The sequence below is a fragment of the Pteropus alecto genome, unplaced genomic scaffold (genome assembly GCF_000325575.1).
Source record: "Pteropus alecto unplaced genomic scaffold, ASM32557v1 scaffold21, whole genome shotgun sequence".
Lineage (NCBI taxonomy): Eukaryota > Metazoa > Chordata > Mammalia > Chiroptera > Pteropodidae > Pteropus > Pteropus alecto.
This window is the reverse complement of record NW_006436282.1, coordinates 4,736,007-4,760,030: the sequence shown is the minus strand read 5'-3', so window position 1 is coordinate 4,760,030 and position 24,024 is coordinate 4,736,007. Positions and strand designations below refer to the sequence as shown.

Sequence of the window (24,024 nt, the reverse complement as noted above, 5' to 3'; positions counted from 1 at the left end):
GAGTGGTCAGAATATACTAAGAAAAGGTTCCATTAAAAAAGTATCCACTAAAAACAAAAATAGACTATAAAAAGGCAGGCTTGAGAATACATCTGTTTTATAGTCTAGGACACTGTTGCCCCTGCAGTAGCAATAAAATGCTAGCATAAGGTTTCAAACAGCCTCATTTTATAGAACTGACCTTTACAATGTTTCTTCCTTAAAGTGTAAATTTATCCCAACAGAACATTTATTCTAACATATCCTCTCACCATCCCCCTTTTGGGCACTTATCTCATTAACCGTAGAGGGGAAATCATGATGAAAATAACAAGAGCTTGTAGAATCAGAGTGGTTTGCAATACTCCCTAAACTACTTAGCAGGAGAGGCAAGTCACTTTCCTGAGCTTCAGTTCTGTCACCTATTAAATGCAGAATTACTATAAGGATTAGTTATGGTGTCTGTATAAGTACCAAGAACACACTGGCGGTGACAGCAGAAGCAGAAGCAGTGGTGAGTTGCTCCAAAGTTTCCTTTTAAAGCTGATAACCTAAAGCTTGGGTCAGATGTTCTAGGTCAGGGCATTTTAACTTCAGTACTACTGACATTTGGGGCCAGATAATTCTTTGTTGTGGAGGGCTGTACTGTGCATTGTGGAATGTTTAGCATTTAGTGGGTTTCTACCCACTAGATATCAGTAGCAACCTTCCAGTTAACAACCAAAACTGTCTCTGGATTTGCCAAATATTCTCTGGGAGGCAAAAGAAAACTCCTGGTTAAGAACCACTATTCTATATGCTGGTTTGAAAATACTGGCTTGTGAAGAAGAGAATGGTAGAATGAAGTGTCTTATTTGTATCTTAGGATGAGAGGAAAGTACAGAGTCCTAGTAACTTGCCCAAAGGCCTTATTAATAATAGAACTGAGTCTAAAAGCTACGTTTTGTGACTGCTGCTCTCCTTCAGTCATTCACTGTAATGCTCATATTAGTGAAAAACTGGCAACAACTTACTAATGTATATCAGCAGGAGAATGGAAAAATTACAGATATTCATATATTAGATTATACAGCAGTCTAAATTAATAAAGCAGATACATATATTAATGTTGATAAATTTTAATGTATGAAAAGGGAAAATGTATAAGAATATATATGGTATAATTTCATCTATTTAAAAACCTGCAAAAAAAATGCTATAGATTATGGGTAAACATAAAAACAAAAACATCCATGGCAATCAAAAATATTATATTTATGATCATGATTAACTTTGAGGAAAGAGGCAGGAGAACTGTGTTGGGGAGGGTACACAGACCTAAACTATATCTATATCTTTTTCTTAAAAAAAAAAAAAAATCTAAAGCAAATGTAGCAGATTAATATTTGGTAAAGCTAGTTGGTAGGTACAAGATACTATATTCTCAAATTTTGTCTGTACATCTGAAATATTTAATAATGTACTTTCGATAAAATTCTCAGAAATGTAAGCTAAGGCATCAAATGAAAGCTAAGGTTTATTAGGTACTTACTCTGTGACAGGCACTGTACTATATATAATTACAACTGGATGAGGTATATCAGATCTATTTTACAAGTGAGGAAACTTATGCTTGGTAGGTAGGCAAATTCTGTCCATCCAAGATCATTCAACTATTAAATGGGAAAGCAGGATTTGAACCAAGGTCTTCCCAAACCTTAAAGTCTTTTCATGCATTGTTCCTGAAGACTAGAAGTCTCTTTAGTCTTCTTCCCATGGACTGCTAGCCAGCTCTCTAACCTCACTCAGGTTTCTGTTCAAAAGTCACTCTTTAGGGAGGCCTTCTTTAAACTAGATACCCTACTCCCCTCTGGGTCACTCTCTTTCCTTTTACCTGGCTTTTTCTTTCAGGGCACATGATTTTATATAAAATCATATATCTTAACTAGTCTACCTGTTTATTGTATGTTTCCTCATCCAGAATGTAAGGTTCATGAGAAATGGAACTTGGCCATATTTACCACTCTATTCTCAGTGCCTGGCATATAATAGTACCAATACTTTTTGAATGACTATTGATGACACTTTTATTTTCATTTACTTCATCATACTGCCACTCTATAAAAAGACAAAGGGCGATTCCTAGTGGTACTAAAGAAACATTCACGCATCTCAACTAGGTTTTTTTTTTAAGGTAACAAAATTCAGTCTAAGTATTTATACTGTAATACAATTTCTAAACTTACCTCTACAGGAGGATAATAGTTATAATTCCAGTACCAAAAGGTTCTAGGTAGATAACCCTTGATTAAGTGGTGTTCTGGTACAAAGGGATGAAAAGTTTCTTTCCCAGTGGTATCTCTGGAATCTCCTGCTTCTACATTTATAATTTCCATGCATTTCCCCAGTGCTAAATCTTCGATGGAGGAACTATGTGTACATTTCTCTGTTTTAAACGCATCGACAAATCTCTTCAAGGCTTCTTTGCTCAATACATATCCTGCTCCTCCACTCATGTAACCCTGCTTTACATAGGGCTTAAATCTTCTCCCAAAGTATATGGGTTCTTCAGGGTTGTGTTTTGAGAGAAGCCATCTCAAATTGTCTAGTATAACATATGTATCATCATCTGCTTTCATAAACCAATCGGCATCTTCTAGATAATGATCATGAACATACTGAAAAGCTTTAATTGTTTTCCAGTATAGTTGGTCTCTGCCTTCTCTGGTTTTTAACCCCACAGCAGGGAAGTCTTTATTTTCTTCGGAACTCATAAATAACACTTTGTTACAACGCTGGGCCCATGTAGCTTTGACATGTTTAGCCTTTTTCTCTAGATTTTGAGGCCCTGTCATAACCCAGCAAAGAATTTTAACCTTCTGATAGAGGTTTCCAGCGACGTCTGTGTTCTCATCTATTAAACAAAAATTTTAAAAGTTATATTTACACATATGTAAAATCCAAATAAATTATTCTGAAGACATTTTCTTAAACAATTTCAAAAAACAGCCCCGCGTCTACTTACTTATTTATCATTAGTGATTTAGCTGAAAGAAAGCAAAACTCAACCTAATATGAACCGACATTATGATTTATTGGTTTCATGTCAATCTTATCCAGGAGATCACTGGAGCTAACAACAGTGTCACTATGACTTAAATTCTTATTATTATGAACCATGGTTCATTTCCAAACATTACCAGCATCACCTGGGAGTGTGTTAGAAATGCAGCATCTCAGGTCCCACCCCAGACTAACTGAATCATAATCTGCATTTTAACAAGTTCTCCAGGTGATTCACATGCATTTTAAGCACTACCTTAGATAATCTTTGCTTTTCACTCCATTCTACAATGAAACTACAGCAGGTTAACAGAACATTGATAGGAATTTTTCGCTGCTCTAAATAAGCTTCTGAAGGGCAGGAAAGACATACCACTGAAGTGGCAGTTCATTTTGAAGCTCACAAGAGTCCACTGTTATGAATTTCTACAATTACCCTGAGGTGCCTTTAAAGAGGCTTTCATAACTACCCCAGTTTGATGGAGTTAATGGTTAACGTAGAGCTGACATTTCTGATAGTAACATGCCTCATTACGAAACGCAAATAATGGATGAACAGGTAGAAGCAGTATTTCCAAGATTGTTAGAGTAGTGTTTTTCAAAGTATTGGTTTGTAAAGAAACATGTAAGGAGCTTATGACAGAATATAAAGCAACATATTAATCTTTTCATTGAGGAAGTCTTGCTCCCCCCATGGCAAAAGTCCTAAGCAGTGAGCTTAACTGATTTACATCCTGGTGCAAGTTCCTTATCTGCGTGCAGACAGGTAACAAACAGCTCACAGACTGTCAGGCCAGGACCACGTACTGAGTAATGCAATTGCACAGGAAGAGTTTAAACGTAAAATTCTAGATCAGTACTTGGTAAAGGACAAATTTTTATTTCCAATAGTTAAGAGATCTATACTTTTATAAATATGCTAAAAATAAAATACTGAAATATAAAAATTAAAAAAATATATAAAATACAAGCCCCAATAAGTTTTTATATATAGATTTAGACGAAATTACTGTCAAATTACCATAAAAGTTTCTGTTTAATTACAATTTCAATACTTATTTAGTTGTAGATCAGCATGAGTCTGCAAAGCCACACTTTGTGTAGCAATGCTGTAGGCAGAATCCTGAGAAAGCATATCCTTAAAGTTAAGGTCAACCAGTGAGTTACAAAAATTTAGTCCTGTGAAAAATTAACAACGGGAAGCATAAATTTCTAGTTAACTGACTGAGAGAATAGAATAGCAGGGCATGAAAATAGACTCATGCCTCTCTGAATATTAAGAATTCATAATCTAAAAACAGACAAAATCACCCTATTTTCAGTCAGAGAGAATTCAAGTTTCTTATATTGAGGAGCCCAATCTCTTAGCTGTACAGATATAGCAAATCCTGGATGGATCGGGGAATTGGTGGATATAGGAGACTCCAATATGTTTCATTTAGAACAAAACTTTCTCCCCACTGTTGGGATTTGGTAGATATTCTTTCTCATTCTTTCAATTATTTACTCAGTAATTACTTTGAAGGAGATGAAAAGAAGAATAAGACACATGTGCAAACCAACACTTGCCACATACTAAGAGAAGCTGTAACAGTGGTATGTACAAAGCATTCAATGTGCCAAGGGAAAAGAAAGCGGTTGCTGATAAATCCTATAGAACAGTGCAATGGAACCTGGCTAGTACAGAGAAGGGGAGATAAAGCAATAGCAGCAAAAATAAGAAATGATGCAGAAGATAGGTCTTTAAATGAGTAGATGCTCACCAGAAGAAAGGACAAAAGGCATGGTGAAGTTTGGCTGAGTGCAGATACATGGGAATAACTGAAGGCCTGAAATAGGGAAATGCACTATAGATTGAGAGAAGAAATCTGAAAAATGGTAAAGAAAGTGACTTGTTAGAATTAAGCGATAAATGGGATTGGTAAGTGAAGGAAAGCATCTACTATAACTTCACAGTTTCTGGCTTAGGCAGATGGTAATGAGCTATGTACAATAAGGAATATAGGAGACAGATGAAGTTTTAGAAGGAGGAAGGAAAAGAAAAAGTGTTTTATTTGTACATGTTAAGTTTGAGAGGAACAGACAACTTTTAGCATATCCTACATTTTGTGGGCTATCGAGGAGGACAAGTAGGTACCTAATATATGTGTCTGCAGTAAGGCCAACCAAGTACAGCCTACTAGGAATAGAGGAGCCTCAATTCAATTGATCATTTCAAGACCTGGAGTGATGATGCTACAGAACAAAGGCACAGTGATCAAACTGCTTTACTGTAAGAACCCAGAGCACCTGCTCAGAGATGAATCATTGTTATATAAAACATTCACACAACGTAAGATAATTTACAATAGTATGCATGTGTTTGCTAGTTCATAAAACTCAACCAAGATTTGATAATTTGCCCTCAACCTCTGCTTGAGAAGAAGGAAACAATTTACAGCCAGAAAGATAAGAGAAATAATGCTTAATGGGGACCCTCTGCACCCTATAATTCTAATTGTTTTCAAGTTGTATTCTTTTGTATATTCCTTTCTGTCAAATCAACCATAAAATCTGCAGAGGTCTTTTTATTGTATTAATGCTGTCTCATAGTCTTAAGAACTGGGTTGAAGATAAAGACAGTAAGGAATAGGTGGAAATGAAAATTATGGGGTTTGATGATATCACACAGGCCAAAAAAAAGAGCCAAAGTACAGAAACTTGTCATTTAGCTCTGTGCCCATTAAACCAAAATTTAATGGGCACAGAGGACTCAATTGAGAAAATCTGGTTAGAGATCTGAGGCCAGGAGAAAATGGAGTAATAATAACACATCCCTAGTATTCTGCTTCCCTAGTTCTTTATGCTTCTCAAAAAGAGAAAAGATTAGTGATGTTAGCTACTGATAAAAATATAAACTGAGATTTATATATACCTCTTGAGTTTCTCTAGGAAAACATGACTAAGCAAAAACTAAGACCAAAACAATAGTGGAAACTAAAGACACAAATATGAATCATGATAACAAAATTAGACAAAAATTTCAGAAATAAATCTAATCTGAACAAGTTTGCCTTTTGCCAAATTACAGCTTCTGAACTATTTCTACGAAAACTGCATACAAAATTGATACTTTAATACCTAAACAAATCTACGTTTCGACAATGTGTTTCTCCTGATGCAAACTGAGAATTGTCATTTCATATCTGGAATTAAGCTCATTTTCATCAAAAAATATGATGTGATATAACAAAATTTATATAAATTACTTTCTAATTCTCTCAGCACTTATATAGACTAAAAAATACTGTGTTTACTCCTTAATAAAGTAAACCATACCTTTATGTTGGCTAGCATCTGCATTGAAGTTCATCTGTCCTTTTTGATGATTCTGTCCATTATCATCTGAATGCCTAGCATGAGGATCATTATGAAGAATATTAGGCTGGGTGTCACCCTGTTCTCCCAACAAAATACTAAATAACTGAGAACATAAAAAAAATCCGACTGCTGATCCACAGAGGAAGGTTAAAAAATTCAGCCAAGATTTAGAGGCCATTTCCCGAAAGTGTATTTCTGTAAGAAAAGAAATTAGCAGGATGTTATAAATTATAAAGCAATATACATACCAAGAGCAAAAAGCGTGATAACTCTTACCTATACTGGAAAGTTAATTCCTTCCATTTAAGAACATTTCCCAGAGCATTTAATTTTAATCTATGAGTTTATCCCTCTATTTGCTGTTAAAACGCACTGATGGACGTCAATAAAAAGAATAAAATAATCATTGTGAGGGTGGGGCGTGGGTAAATATGAAGAACATTTTAAAAATACAGATTTCCGGTTGCAACTGAGATCTCAGATGCAAAAGATTTACATTTTTAGAAACAACTAAAATTTATATTTTTACTTTATTTTTTAAGGGACACTTTTGTGATACTATTTTTTAAAAAAACAACAAGCAGCAATAAAATACTGCATGAAAAAGAAAGAAATCACTCTATATCCCATGAACCAGAAACAACTTTTGATGAGTATCATCACAAATATGGGTAATACTTTTATGAATAACAGAGACAGAAGGAGAAATAATTATAGCTAACATCTGAGTCCTGAACTCAGGGCTTTACATGAATTACCTTAAACTACAAACTAGGGACACTTAATCCCATTTCAAAGACGAACTCACTCAGAGAGACCAGTGACTTTCCAGGGTTTAACAGAAATCTGAATCAAGAATTCAGATAACCATTTTGCTATAGTTCTTCAGAATTCAGATTATACTATTTTAAAGATTTAACATATTAAGTTAAATTTACTTGATTTATAGGAAAAAGGGAAATTAAATGAATCTAAACAAACTTTGAATAACAGCTAAACGTTTATAACATGACCTCCCTCCTCTAAATGATCCCTTTGAAGATAAAGATTATGAAAAACATAAAACTGAAGGCATGTATAAAACTTGTATGATTAAACACTATAGAATCCTAATTTAAAAAAAAAAAAATCTAATACCTAACTAAATGGAGAGACAGACCATGTTCATGGATTAGAAGACTCACATAGCAGAGATGTCAATTCTCCCCAATCTAATACATAGGTTTAATGTGATTTCTATCAAAATCCCTTCAAGATTTTCTGTAGACACAGACAAGTTTATTCTAAAATTTATATTAAGGCAAAGAAAGTAAATAACAATTTTTAAAATTTTAATTAGTTTCAAGTATTCAGTACATTGGACAAAAATTCTCTCCTCTGACTCTACACCTAGCCATTACAGTAATGCTGACTGCAGCTCCTATGCTGCGCTCCCCATTCCCATGACCATCTATCAATTACTAATTTGTACTTCTTTAACCCTTCACCCCTTTCTCCCAGCCCCTCAGTGTCCCTCCCCTCTGGCTATCAGCAGATTGTCCTCTATTTGTGAGTCTATTTATGATTAGTTTGTTCTTTTTGTTCCTTAGATTCCACATATTAAGTGAAATCATATGGTATTTATCTTTCTCTGCAACTTATTTCACTCAGCATAATAACCTCTAGGTCCATCTATGTCGCTGCAAATGGTATGATTTCATCTTTTTTTACTGGCTTAGAAATATTCCATTGTATAACTTCTTTATCCAATCATTTGTTGATAGGCATTTAGGTTGCTTCCGTATCTTGGCTATTGTAAATTGTGCTGCCATGAACATAGGGGTGCATAGATCCTTATGAATTATTGTTTTGGTTTTCTTTGGATAAATACCCAGAAGTGCAATTATTAGGTCAAAAGGTAGATCTATTTTTAATTGAGAAACCTCAGACTGTTCCACAGTAGCTGCAACAAATTTGCAATCCCACCAACAGTATATGAAGGTTCCCTTTTTTCTACATCCTCACCAACAGTTGTTGTTCTTTGATTTATTGATGATAGCCATTCTGACAGGTATCAGGTGATATCTCACTGTGGTTTTAATTTGCATTTCTCTGATGATTAGTGACCTTGAGCATCTTTTCATATGTCTATTGGCCATCTATTTCCTCTTTGGAGAAATATCTATCCAGGTCTTCTGCCCATTTTCTTAATTGGATTGTTTTTTGTTGTTGTTGTTGTTGAGTTGTATATATTTTATTGCTTGAAATATATAAATTCTTTATATATTTTGGATATTAACCCCTTATCAGATGTATTATAAGCGAATATCTTCTCCCAGTCAGTTGTTTTTCATTTTGTGGAAGGTTTCCTTTGCTGTGCAAAAAGTTTTTAGTTTGATGTAGTCCAATTTGTTTATTTCTTTTGTTTCCCTTGTCCAAGGAGATATGTCCAAAAAGAAATAACTGTTAGCAATATCATAGAGATTACTGCCTATGTTTTCTTCTGGAAGTTTTATGAGTTTGGGTCTTATATTTAAGTTTTAATCCATTTTGAGTCTATTCTTATATACAGTTTAAGAAGGTTTTACATGTATCTGTCCAATTTTCCCAGCATCATTTATTAAAGAGACTGTCTTTACCCCTTTGTATATTCTTGTCTCCTTTGTCACAGATTGAGTGTATAGGCTGGATTTATTTCCGGGCTCTTTATTCAGTTCCACTGATCAATGCATCTGTTTTTATGCCAGTATCATGCTGTTTTGACTACTGTAGGCTTATAGTATAGTTTGATATCAGATAGTGTGATACCTCCAACTTTGTTCTTCTTTGTCAAGATTGCTGTGGCTATTCAGGGTCTTTTATGGCTCCATTTAATTTTAGGATCATTTGTTCTAGTTCTCTGAAAAATGCTACTGGTATTTTGATAGGGATTGCACTGAATCTATAAACTGCTTTGAGTAGTATGGCGATTTTAATGATGTTGATTCTTCCTACCCATGAGCATGGTATATGCTTCCATTTATTTGTATCTTCTTCAATAACATAATTTTCTGAGAACAGGTCTTTTACCTCCTTGGTTAATTTGACTCTCAGGTATTTTATTGTTTTTGATGCAATTGTAAATGGGATTGTTTTCTTAATTTCTCTTTCTGAAAGTTCATCATTGGTATAAAAATGCAACTGACTTCTAAATATTAATTTTGTATCCTCCTACTTTACTGAATTCATTGATCAGTTCTAACAGTCTTATGGTGAAATCTTTAGAATTCTCGATGTATAGTATCATGTCATCTGCAAATAATGAGTTTTACTTCTTCCTTCCCAATTCAGATACTTTTTATTTCTCTTTTTTGTCTTGTTGCTGTGGCTAAGACTTCCAATACAATGTTGAAGAGGAGTGGTGAAAGTGGGCATCCTTGTCTGTTCCTGATCTTCAGGAAAAGGCTTTTAGCCTTTCTCCATTGAGTATGATGCTACAAAAATTTTAAAAAAAGAAGAATAAAGTGGGAGGAATAGGTCTAACTGAGTTTAAAACATGATAAAGTGACTGAAATCAAGACTGTATAGTACTGGAGGAAAAACAGACTCATGGATCAATGGGACAGAGCAGAGAACCCAAAAATAGACATACATAAATATGTCAAATGATTTTTGACAAAGGTACAAAAGCAGTTGAGGGGTAGAAAGATAAGACTTCTCAATAAATATTGCAGGATATTCCCAGGCAAAAAAATAAGGCTTGACCTAAGTCTCACACCTTATACAAAAATTAACTCAAAATGGATCCTGGACAGACTTAAATGTAAAACATGCAACTATAAAGCTTTTAGGAAAAATATTTTTAAAAAATCTTTGGCATCTAAAGCTAGGTAAAGAATTCTTAGACTTGACACCAAAAGTACAATTTATAAGAGGGAAAAAAAATTGATAAATTGGACTTCATCAAAATTAAAAACTTATGCCCTTCAAAAGACCATATTGAGAGACTGAAAGATAAGCTACAAACTGAAAGAAAATATCTCCAAACCACCCATCTAACAAAAGAACTAATATTTAGAATAAAGAATTCTCAAAACAGCAAAAACAAACAAAAATCAAATAAAAAATGAACAAAAGACATCACCATACATTTCACTAAAGAGGAAGTGCATATAATAAACGAGCAAATGAGAAAATGTTCAAATTCATTTGCCATTAGGAAAATGCAAATTAAAATTAAAATGAGATAGCTCTATATCAAATGCTGGTAAGGATGTCGAGAAACTGGATCACTATAGACTGATGGTGAGAATGGATCAAAGGTAACTATGTGGGGAAAAATATGTTCTGACTCATTCAATTTCTTATCAAAGTAAACTAGTGACCCAAAATTAGAAAAATGACCAAGCAAATCTGAAGATGCTCCCAACCTAGTGAAGCACCTCTTAAGTCCTAGAGTCTAATAAGAAAAATCACAGGAAAAAGGTCAGATCAATTCCCTATTCACCTGTCCAAGGTCCCAGCTCCCCAATTTACCTCTCTCAGGTAGCTAAATAGCTACATAGAAACTAGCAGCAGCAGCAGCACCAACACAAATCTCTAGCTCAAATTTTAAAGGAAAGATCCAAAGAGTACATAAAACAAGTGTCTGCACACACAAGGTAATACAAGAGGCTTCCATTTATACAATTTTTAAGCAAGGCTAGCTAGAATCGATTCTATTCAAAAATAAATAAACAGAAATAAATGAAACCTATATAAAAATCTTGCAATGAGAAACAAACATAGGAAGCAAAAGGTAGGTGAAAGCATAGTTTCGAATACTTCATAAAAAAGAAAATCTTAAACTACATAGGACTATTTTCTCAGAAATTGAAGAGATCAAAGCATTTATTGAGATGATAGATATGATAGGCATTACAGAGACAACAGACAACTTATTTCTCAAATGAGAAAAGAACACATGAAAAACAAAAAAAGCCAAATACAGTAAAATAAAAGAAAATGCACTGAAATGGATGCTATGCATCTGAATATTTAAAAGTCTCATATATAACTCAGTAAGACCTCATATAGATGGCTCAATTTTAAGAGATCCTGAACTTCACACTTAAAAAACAACAAGAACGAAAATCCCCTCTAATTATCCAGGAAAAAATAAGCAAGTTAAAGGCAAAACATTAGGCAAAACTACAAAGGAAAAAACATTAGGCAACGTTTTCCTCTTTAATATTATATGCCAAAAAAAAAAAGCTGCAAAAAACCAAGTATTTGAGAGTGAAAATGTATTTCAATAGACTTAAATAATCAGTAAGTTGTCATTCAAAAATCAAGATAACAGGAAGATATTTTCAAATATGCAATGACTCAGTACCATATATCCTTGATTTACTACCTAATAAAGAAAAATTCATCTGAGAGTTCAATTCAGATTTTAAAACATTCACAAATAAAAAAAATGAAATCCTATACACACATCACACAGAATGAATTTTAATAAAAATGTGTTATATTTACTTCACTTATTATTTTGTCAATTGATTATAGAATTTCAATGCTTATCTCAGACATCAAGTCATCTCATTTCTACATACAATATACTTCTCTGAAAATTTTCTTACAAACCACAATACCATTATGAAATGCCTAACAAAAATGAACAATAATTCTATAGACTCATCCGACCCACAGCCTAATCAAATTTCCCCAACTGTCTTCTAAAATCAAATTGCATCAATTAGCTCACAAATGTATTTTTTACAGTTGGGTTTATTCAAATCAGGATTTAAATTATGTCCATATTCATATATAAAACAAAAAAAAAGAGAGAGAGAGAGAGAATAAGTTACATAACAAATAGCTACTAAACATGAAAACCTAAATGAAACACACGCTTCTTTTAAAAAGCAAATTATCAAAGCTTATTCAAGATATAAAACCTAAATGGACAAATAACCACAGAGGAAATAAAGAATGTTGTCAATGAGCCAGACTTCAAAAACATCCAGGCTTTTCATAGATACTTCAATCGTCCAAAAACCATAATTTTTAGGCCACACAAATCATTCCAGAAAATTAAGTAGCAGAACTTAAGGAACTCCTTTATGTGAAAACTTTATACCAATATCTGACAAAGTGAGCCCCCAAAATAGATAACAGAGAAAACCTCAGTCCAATCTCACTCCGAAATAATAAATTATCAAAGAAAATGCAGCCAAATATTTAGTGGTCATTTTAAACTAGGTTCTGTGGAAGAAAGCTCTGAGATGAGGCATTTGTGTGAAAGTGATTTATTAGAAAGTATTTCCTAGAAACACTAATAGGGAAGTAAGACACAAAAGGAAGCCAAGCATGGGTAAGATATCAAGCAAAGTTCTATTGAGGATAGTTTTAATTCAACCCTTCAGGGTAGTTCTAAAGGGACCGTAGGCACAATTCAGGGCTGTACCCATACAGTCAAGCGTTGGTTAAGGGCTGTCCTTAGGAAACAAATTCTCCAGATACTTCCACAGCTTATACAGTGGCAAAGCAGGCTGCAACAAAGAACCTTAGGAGATAGATATTGAGAGTGAAAACACATCAGGAGTCTATGAGCAGCAAGGAGATATAGGCCTATAAAGAGAGCATTAGCGTAATCTGCCATAGTGACTTTAGGACAGAGAAAGTTAAAATCCACTTGGTTTGGATTTCACTATGGAATCCCCAAAAGGTTCAGCAATGAACCATTCCAGTTGGATCACCCAACAGTGAAGAGCAGTGGTGATAAGCCCCAAGAATGCATACAGAGATTTCAATTAGTTTTTTAGTACCTGAAATATGAATGACCAATTAAGAATTGCCAGATTGTTTAAGAAAATGCCTTAATATGAAAAAAAAGGTCCAAGACAGTCAAATTTAAAGCAACTTAGAAGAGACTGAATGCAATGAGATGAAAACGTAAAAAAAAAACCTACCATTTATATCCTAATAAAAAATGCCATTCCATTTCATTCATGAAATTAGAACAAGATACTAACATTCTAAAAAATTCTGAGAACAAAAAGAACTCCTACAAATTAAAATTTAAGAAAACCAAAACCTCAATAAAAAAGCTATAGGAAGTTAAGGATGTTAAGCAAAGAGACAATGTGATGAAAAATAAGTGAGAAAATTAATAACTAAAGATCAGCTTACAGGTGCAGATAAAAGAGAAGGGAAGACATCAACAACCAATATTTCAAAGAAGTTTTCAGACTAAAAAGGTCCAACGATATTCAACACAGTGATTAAAAAGACCCATTAAAAAAAAAAAACAACCAACATTATCATGAAATTTCACAACACTTGGGTTAAAGAAATCATTCTGTAAGCTTTTGGAGAAAGGGGCAAAAGGTTACATATGAGAGATCAGGAATTAAATGGCTTTGGACTTTCATATAGCAACATCAAAAGCTGGAAAGCAATGGAGAAACACCTTAAAAATTTTAAGGAAAAATGACTTCCGGTCTAGAATTTTATACCCAGCCAGACTATCCTATGAGTATGCGGAATGCGTAAAAATCTTTTAAAGATATGACAGACTTTGGTCAGATCAATACTCAGTATATCAGACTGTGTCTATTTTAAAGCATCAGTAGGGCACTGATGCAGAAATGTTTAGCAAACTGTTAGAGATGCAGGTCTGGAGCTTGGGAAAACATTCATAGCTGGTCATTGGTATATGGAATTACAAAATGAAAAATAACAGTCAAATCTAAAATATGATCTAGCAAATAAAAGTAGGTAACACTAAATAATTATTCAGTGCAAAGAATATTCTTCTAAGTGCTTTAAATTAATTCACTTAATTATTCCACAATACAGGCTAAAAGAATTGTATAAATTCCTAATATTTTTAATAATTTGCAATAATGGCATACTATAAAATACCCAAAAGACAAGTTAAGATTTCATTTAGCATATGCCCTTCTTTGCCTTCAAAATGTATTTCAGTGATTCAACTCTTTAAGGAAATTATCGTAATAAAAAATAACAAAAAGCATTTATGAACAGTACCTGCACATAAGCCCTCAAATATATGCTAAATAAAAGATTCATAGTTAAAAATTAGAATCAATAAAAGGGGAAATTATATAAAGTATACTCATTAAATAGAATATTACACGACAAAATTTTTTTGAAGATTACATAATAACATGAAAACATGGTTAGAATACAAGTGAAAAGAAAAGGATGCAAAGTTTTAAATACAATGTTATTCCAACTATGTGCTTAAAAAAGGTTAACAATTTCTAACTGCAATCCTAAATTCTAATTTCAGTGGTGGAATTAGGGGCAACTAAAATTATTTTTTTCCTTATTTTTCCAAATTGAGTTTAATGATTATACATTACTTGAGCAGCTCTCAAAAATTTTAGTCTTAGGATTCCTTTAAACTCTTAATTAGTGTTTATAACTTGTTTATGTGGGTTATATCTATTAGATTTTTATTAGAAACTAAAACTGAAAAGTTTTCAATATTTATTCATAAACAGTAAAGACAAACCCACTACCTGTAAACATAAATAACATTTTATGGAAAATAAGGTATTTCCTAAAAATATTAGTGAGAAGAGTAGCATTGATTTAAATTATTACAAATCTCAGTAATAAAAGACAGCTGGATCTGAAATTCCATATCTCCTTCTCCATTCAATTTGTTCCAATATATTAAGTAGCTTCTAAGAAACCTGGCTGTACACTTGTGAGAGAATAAGTGAAAAAGGCAAGAAACATCTTGGTATTAGTATTAATAGTTTTGCATTTAAGGATCTCCTGGAAGGGTCTAGGAGATGTTACTTTTCGTGGACCATGCTTTGAGAATTACTGCATTATTTTGACTAAAAATTTCTCCTCCAAAAATATTTAATGGTAGCTGATACCTTGCTGGATCATGAAATAAATAAAATAGTGGCTTGAGAGTTCTGATTTTTGGGTGAATAGAACCCAAAATGGAACATTCTATATTCAAATTCCCTTCTCAACACAAAGGGTAATGTTCAAAGTAGGGAAGCAAAGTTTTGCCTTAGTTGAGTACTCTTTCTATTTGGTTTAGGTCCAATTCTCTTTAAGTTACTTACGCAGACTTGGAAATCCCAGTGTGAGTGTTAGCCACCAAGGAACAACTGTGGAAGGAAACTATGACACGCTTTTCCCTCTCCCTTTCTTCATTTTGATATAAAACAGTAAGTGTAACACAGTATTAACCTTAGGTATTATAGAAACCATTGGAGATGCAAAAATTATTTGTGGACTCACAGAACAGTAATAAAAAGGCATTTTCACCTTATGATCTCTGAATCTGAAATTGGTGAGAATAAAAACAAAAATTACAGTTCAAGATTTATACAATTTGATTTTAACTTGATTATGAGGTTTTATGTAATTTTTGGAAGGTGCTACTGATTGAGCACCTTTCGACGTATCAAATACTGTCTTAGGAGCTAAGGATATAGTCATTAGTATACAGTCCTCTGTTTAAAGAGTGTAAACTTCCAGAAAGCAAAAATAGTATTTTGCCTCTCAGAGTATGTAAAGATAAGAAAAAAATAAATCTTCTAAAGATTACATAACACTTCCCAATCAAGTTAAAATTAAATTGTAATAAGTCTCAAACTATAATCATATTTTAAAAAATATTCCCCAAATATCTGATTATCAAAAAGATATCTTTTTATTACTGTTCCATGAAAACAAATATTTTTTTGCATCCTCAACATAAATTAAAGTAGATATAAATAAATGGAGACATCTCAATTCATATATTGGAAGAATTAATATCATTAATGCCTCAATACTACCCAAGTGAACTACAGATTCATTGCAATCTCTATCGAAATCCAACAATATTTTTTGCAGAAATAGAAATACCCATAAAATTCACATGGAATTTCAATGGACCTCAAAAAGTCAAAAGAATAAAGCTGGAGAACTCACATTTCCGGATTTCAAAACTTATTATAAAAGTTATGGTAATCAAACAGTGTGGCACTGGCATAAAGATACACATATGGACCAACGGAATAAAATAGAGCTCCCATAAACAAGCCCTCAAATTCATCGTCAAAAGATTTTCGACAAGAGGGCCAAGTCTACAAAATGGGCAAAGGACAGTCTTTTTAACAAAAGGTGCTGGGAAAACTGAATATTCACATGCAAAGGAATGAAGTTGGACCCTTACCTAATACCATCTACAAAAGTTAACTCAAAATGGATCCTAAACATAAGATCTGAAACTTAAAACTCTTAGAAGGAAACAGAGGACAAAAGTTTCACAACATTGGAGGTGGCAATAATTTCTTGGATATGACATCAAAGGGACATGTAATAATAAAAAAAAGTCAAATTGAACTTAGTGAAAAATCTAAAAATTTGGGTGTCAAAAGATACTATTAAGAGAGTAAAAAGGCAACCCACAGAACAGGAGAAAATACTTGCAAATCATGTATCTAATAAAAGATTAATATCTGGCATCTATAGAGAACTCCTAAAATTCAACAACACCCAGTTCAAAAATGAGCAAAGGACATAAATACACACCTCTCCAAAGAAGACATACAAGTGGCCAATAAGCATGACCATGTTGAGGATAAAAAACACTCGACATCACTAATCATTAGGGAAATGCTCATCAAAACTACAATGAGATTATCATCTCACATCCATGAGCATGGCTACCATCAAAAATAAAAAAAAATAACTAGTGTTGGTGAAGATGTGGAAAGATGGAAACTTTTGTGCACTGCTGGTGGGAATTTAAAATGGTACAGCCACTGTGGAAAATAGTATGGCAGTTCCACAAAAAAAATTATAAAAGAATTACTATATGATCCAGCAATTCCTATTCTGAGTATATGCCTGAAAAAATTGAAAACAGGGTCTCAAGGAGATATTTGCACACCCAATAGCAGCATTATTCACAGTAGCTAAATGAGGAAGCAACCCAAGATCCACCAATGGATAAAAGGATAAGCAAAATGTGGCATATACATATATACAATGAAATATTATTCAGCCTTTAAGGAGGAAAGAAATTTTGACATAGGCTATGACATGGATGAACCTTGAGGACATTATGCTCAGTGAAATAAGCCAATTACAAAATGACAAATACTACATGATTCTACTTATGAGAGATACTTAGTTTAAATCACAGAGACAGAACATAGAATGGTGGTTGCCAGGAACTGGGGGAGGGAGGCAATGGGGAATTACTGTTTAATGGGTACAGAGTTTCAGTTTTGCGGGATAAAAACAATTCTGACAATAGATGGTGGTGATGACTGCATAACAATTTAAATGTACTTGTACCACTGAACCTTACACTTAAAAATAGTTAAGATGGTAAAATTTATGTGTATTTTACCACAACAAAAAAAATGAAAAAAAAAAAAAATCAAAGATAAAGATGTCAACTTTCTCCACATTGATCTGTATGTAATGCCATCCCAACTAAAATACAATAAAAATTTTAAAAGTTAAATAAATTGGTAAAAAGTATTTAAAATGTATGGGAAAATAAACGTGTGAACATGGGAAATTGTGGAAAGGGGCATGAGGGGTCGGTAGACAAAGCCTACCAGACCTATTTAAAATACAAGATATTAGGCCTACCATATATTAAAATGTATTATTTACAATAAACAGCCATATAGTAATAAAAATAATTTGATATTCGGGTTGAAGAGGCATATCAATGTATCTGTGAATCTGTAAAAAACCCAAAAGTTTTAATGCTTGTGTTCATACTATAGACATAGTGCTGAGAAACTTTTTTTTCCTCTAATCAGACTGTCAGAAAGTGTATCAATGAGATTGGAACATCCCACTCTTGAATAGATGATGGATCATTAATGAAAAAGCAGCAGCCTCAATTTCCAACTCAGACAGAGGTTCCCAGACACAATATTCCATATTTACCTTAATTTTACAGACTCCAAGTAAACAAGACTCTTGAGTTGGCTTCTTAGCCTAGGTCTGATGTTAATTAACCCCTTGGCATATAGTCTTGCTGTGTTTAAACTTATCAAATATTGCTTCATTTAAATTTTTTCTAAACTCCACCCTTCAAAATCCTATTATAACCCCATCTCTTCTTCATTTAGTGAAATGTTGGCAGGTCCTCTGGTGTTCAGTTTCCCTCACAAGAGCAAGTTAATTAACCTAACTTTGTAAGCCCGAAGATATTGCTGGTCGTCTTTATCAGATTAAAATAAAGAATCCATAAAAAAACAAATGCATATGGAAATTTAATACATAATACACATAACATTTCAAATAAAAAGATGGCTTATTCAACAAATGATACTGATTTAATCTTTTGGGGGGAAAAGTAAAAAGCAACCAGCTGTATCCCTACCTTTCTTTCAAACTCCCACTGTTCCTAAGATTCCAATATTTAAAAAACAAAATTAAAACAAAACTAGAATAAAATATTTTTTATATTTTATATCATGAATTGAGATCTCCCCCAAACTCAAAAGCTATGACTATAGAAAAACTTTGAGGTTATTCACTGAATAAATTTCTGGTGGTAAAACTGTTGGTTCAAAGGCATGTTTCTGTATAAAATGTTCAAAAAAGTCTGTATAGCAAAAATAACCCAAAAAACATCGTAAAGAAAAAGACAAAAGATCAAACTAATATAAAAACAGATAAAGAAAATAAAAGTTCACAAAAAGAAAATACAATGGTCAAAGATGTTCAAATTTCACTCATATTAAAGTAAGGTAAATTAAATGAAGAGATACTATTTTTAACCTATCATACTGGCAAACAAATTTTAGTAACATTGAGTATTGACACAGATATGAGAGAAAACTGGAAAGCATACATTCTTTCTCACAATATACATACTTACTGTCTTTTGAAAGGGCAATTTGGCTATGTTTTTTAAAATGTTTAAATAAATATTCCTTGTCCTGTCATTCCATGATCAGAAATTTCTCTTATGGACACAGAGAAATCTGAAAGACATTCATGGCAGCCATAGCTATAAGAGGTTTGTTTATAAGGAACTAGTTAAAATATGGTACATCCACACCACAGAATACTCTGCAGCTATTAAAAACAATGATCCATATGTGCTAATAAGAAAAATCTTTGCATTTATGGCAAAGATTATGATCTTTTGTTAACAAGGTAAAACAAACCCAAAGTGAAACCATAGATTAAAAAAAATATATACAGAAAAGAATACGTTTTCTTTCTCACCTCTATCCCTAGTTCTCCCCAAAGGTAACTACTATTGTTTCTCGTGTATCCTTGGAAAAAAGTAACAGCTATATCAGCATGCATATAGATATATATATATATGCGTATATATACGTCCATAAATGATGATACTCTATATCCATTAGTCTCCACTTTACCTTTTTTACTTATTTTCACTCATAACACAACTTCACTCACTTTAACTGTATACGATAAAAAATTTTACTTTTAAGACAAAGCACTACAATCTGAACAGTATAACTGGTTATTGGCTCTTTGAATGCTTCTGTATATATAAAAAATTTTGGAAAGATATATACAGTAGTCCCCCCTTATCCAGTTTCACTTTCCATAGTTTATTACCTGCGGTCCAAAAATATAAAATGAGATATTCCAGAACAATTCATTAAGTTTTAAAATGCGTGCTGTTCTGAGTAGTGTGATGAAATCTCGTGCCATCCAGCTCTGTCCCATTCAACATGAATCGTCCCTTTGTCAAGTATCTAGGCTGTATATGTTCCCCTCCCCGTTACTCACTTAGTAGTCTGGTTATTAGATCCACTGGTTTCCATCTGCAACTGCTTGTGTTCAGGTCATCCTTATTTTACTTAATAATGGCCCCAAAGCACAAAAATAGTCATGCTGGCAATTCAGATATGCCAAAGAGAAGCCATAAAGTGCTTTTTTTAAGTGAAAAGGCATGTAGGTATATATGTGCATATAGGAAAAAGGAGTATATACAGGCAAATCTCATTTTATTGTGCTTCACAGATGTTACATTTTTTACAAATCAAAGGCAAAACCCCCCACCACCAAAAAGATTATGACTGACTTTATTTTAATGGTCTGGACCGAACTTGCAATATCTTCAAGGTATGCTTGTATAATAGGGTTCGGTACTATCTGCAGTTTCAGACATATATTAGTGGTTTTGGAATATATCCCCTATGGATAAGGGGGAACTGCTATATATAGGATATTTAACAAGGGCTATCTCTGGCAACTAAGACTGGGTGGTCTGGGCAAAAAGAGCAAAATTTTCATTTTATAACCTTTTTATGTTTTAATTTTATCAAGTACATACCTATTACTTTTCTGACAAAAAATAAATAAAGGTAGGCTATTTTATCTAGAGGGAAATAATATAAGAAAAATCAAAGAGCACTAATTCCTCCACACTTGTTACACAAAAAGATCTCTTGATCTTTTTCGTACTTCCCCAAGTTTCAGACTCATATACACACTAAATATTTCTACTTGGACCATAGGCATTCTTAAATTTGACATGTCCAAAAAAGACTCATTACGTTCCTCCTTTAAACTTACTCATCTTACCTAAATTACTGACCAGTGGGTTCCTATATACTAGGAGCCACCTGATTTTCTAAACTAGAAATCAGGAAGACACTCTTAACACTCTCCTTACCCTTACCTCACATCCAATTACATATCTTGCCAATTTTATTTCCTAAATATTTTTCTAATCTATCCTCTGCTCTCCATTTCTACTACTCGTCCCATTTCAGACCTTCTCTCCCTAAGCTACTGCAATACTTAACTCGTGTCCCTGACTCAAGTGCTCTCTCCTCAACTCATCCTCATTCTGTCACCAGAATGACCTATCTAAAGTGGAAAGTTGACCATGTCACTCTACAAATCCTTCATGGAACCCCACCGCCTATAAGACAAAAACTAAACACATGATATATGTCTTCCTTAACCTCGACTCTACCCAGCTTTCTGGCCTCATATTTCCATACTCCATGCCTTATAATTTATTCTTTGGCAATCCTGAACTATCTATAGTTTGCTAAATAACCCAAAGCAGTCAGCTCCTCTATTTCTACTGCCTTCTTTGTCTACACAACAAACACTCTTTTCCCTCCACCATGTATGCCCAACTATGTAAGTCCTACTAAGCCAGGGTTTCTTGACACAACTGACATCCTGAGCTGAATAATTCTCTGCTGTGGGGGATGATGTCCTATTTACGGTAAGATGTTTAGCAGCATCCCTGGCCTATACTCACTAGATGTCAGTAGCACCTCCCCAGTTGTGAAAATGAGAGGTTTTTTTTCCTCTAAGGGACATTTCCTATTTTCATAGATTACAGATTTGGGCATGTGTTTTCCCCTTGGACATTTGAATTCGATGCAAAGTGAAAATTTACACATTAGATACACATTTATATTTTAAGAAAAACTGCTAATTTCTCTTTTTACGGAAAAATTCTCCATTTATTTTCTTCTTTCTTTTAAAAAACTGACCTTAATCCCACTGAATTTTGGGTAAAAGAATTTTATCATACTTTTCTTTCCACCTATAGTTGATACACTAGCTTTTTTACTCGAATATCAACAAATCCTCTAAAAGTAACATGGTTATACTGAGAAGCTTAAAATTTTAAGTGAATTTGAACTGAACTTCAGCATAGTTGTCCATTTTCTATTTAATGCTTGTTTATACCTGCCCTGTCACAAGAATTCCAATCAACAATTTTACCACACACAGATTACTTTAAATTATCATGGTTTATAAAGTTGTAAATAATGCAATTTTTATCTCAGCACAAATCAATATACAAATAGTAAAAAACATATGTCTAGAGACAAAACGTATTTCTATGACTAGGTGAACATTAATTCATATGTACTTCTAAATAAGTTTGTGATAAAATTCTAAGAATTCCTAGATATTGAATTTACTCAGAAATATATAATCTACACCAAAAAAGCATATTTAAGAAAAACTATACCTATCTTTAAATACTACCTATAGTATTTTTAAAATGCTGACCCCTAAGGAAAACGATTCAGAAAAACATAAATTCCAGGGAAATTTAAGAGAGACATTTAATAGTCCTTCACTAGTACTGAAAAACCATATTCTTTTCCCAAGAAGAACTTTAAATGAGTCATACTTTCCTTACTAAATCACTGTTTTACTTAACACAGGGTAAAAAGAATTAACTGTTTGGTAACTTGAAACTTTACGTTCACTAAAATTTCACAATATACACTAAGGATGGCAGAAAATAAAAATAAGTATAGTTTAGTATATACAATACTTAGAAAACATAGCATCGTGTGCATAAAACTCATTTGACATTTATCTGATAAGGACGTGAAAAGCTATCAAAATACTGCCCTCAAACTCAAGATTCCCACTGTCTAAACTTACACCAGAATTAAATAACGTGAAATGATGCACAACACTTTTTCCTGGCACTCAGGCAGAGCTATGTTCTATGCCCAACTTTTAGTAAACGAACATATTTCTGCCCCTTAAACATTGGCCTAATTATTCTCTCTGATGCATTAAAGTTCTAACTTTATAACTAACTTTTAATCCATAATGAAATCAATTCATAATTAGCGCAATAGTTTCCAATGTGAAAAGCGTTAAAAAGATATACCACTATACCTATAACAAATTCAGAGAACTAGATCATAGTCAACTTCCCCGCAGTGTGTGTGTTGTGTTTTGCCTGTTATTTTTTTAAAAATAAGGGGCAAAAATAAATCCCCACCCCTAAATCAGGTTCATCTTTTAAAAGTATGTAATTTATCCAGATTCAAAGCTGTATGGCCAACTCGCCAACATCTACTAACCAAATCACACAGGGGGACGGGAGGCTCTTTTCTTGCTCCTTCCCCACGCAGCAAGTGCCCAAAGCACATCAGGCTTGCTCATTGGGCAGGGTTGGGGAAACTTTAAATAATAAATTAGTCACAGACAAACCTGATGATCCAAAAGAGTCCGAAGGAAGTCCCCGGCACTTGTAGAAGGTGCCAACACGCTGGGCACTCGGGTGGCGCGGCAGTCCGACTACTATCGCGAAAGGTGCCCACACCTGAGCAACGTGTCCCGCCCAACCCACAGGTTCGAAGGGGGCGAGGAGGGCCCTGTAGAACAGGACCGCTAAGTGGTCCTGCCGCGACCCGGGGCGCAGTCCGTGCGTCACCGTCGCCGCCAGACCACCGGCAGCGCGCGAGTAGGAGAGAGGCGCGAGAGGGCAAAAAAGAAGGACCCACAATGAAGTGGAGACAACATGTCAACAAAATAGCGGCCCGGTGGGCGGGCAGACCCGATGGCAGCTCGGAGAGCGCCGGGAGCAGGAAGTGCCCCGCGCTGCCCTCAGGAGCCGGCACGTCCCTAGCCCGGCAGCGACTTCGAGACACCTGTTTGGCCGCACAGGGGGTTTGGTTCCACCCTCCACGCTCCCCAACACACTCCGAGAGGGGGAGGGCAAGGGGAACCAAGACCTTGGACTTGCAGTCTGAGGGCGCCTCCGCCGGCCGTACCTGACATCAGCCGCGGCTCCCTCTCGCCCCTCCTGGGGGGCAGAGAAGGGGACGACACGAGACCGGCGACCTTCGCTCTTCTCGGCAGCTGCAGGAGTGGCCCGTGGCCGCTAGCCGGGGCCGCCCGCTGCCGCCCAGATTATTCCCCGGC

General features: G+C 34.3%; 1 protein-coding gene across 2 annotated transcripts in view; it reads right to left on the bottom strand.

Moving 5' to 3' along the window:
• The window catches only part of C1GALT1 (core 1 synthase, glycoprotein-N-acetylgalactosamine 3-beta-galactosyltransferase 1), a 32,209-nt gene extending 8,185 nt beyond the window's left edge, over positions 1 to 24,024 (bottom strand). The window contains exons 1-3 of one of the 2 annotated variants that reach the window (XM_006911934.3): positions 23,874 to 24,024; positions 6,340 to 6,576; positions 2,205 to 2,872 (exon numbers count right to left, since the gene is read on the bottom strand). In XM_006911934.3, the coding sequence (XP_006911996.1) occupies positions 2,205 to 2,872; positions 6,340 to 6,576; positions 23,874 to 23,880 (912 nt within the window). In that variant the 5' untranslated portion in view covers positions 23,881 to 24,024. Of the gene's footprint in view, positions 1 to 2,204; positions 2,873 to 6,339; positions 6,577 to 23,310; positions 23,722 to 23,873 lie in introns of those variants that run through there. The other variant, XM_006911935.3, reaches the window with a different exon arrangement.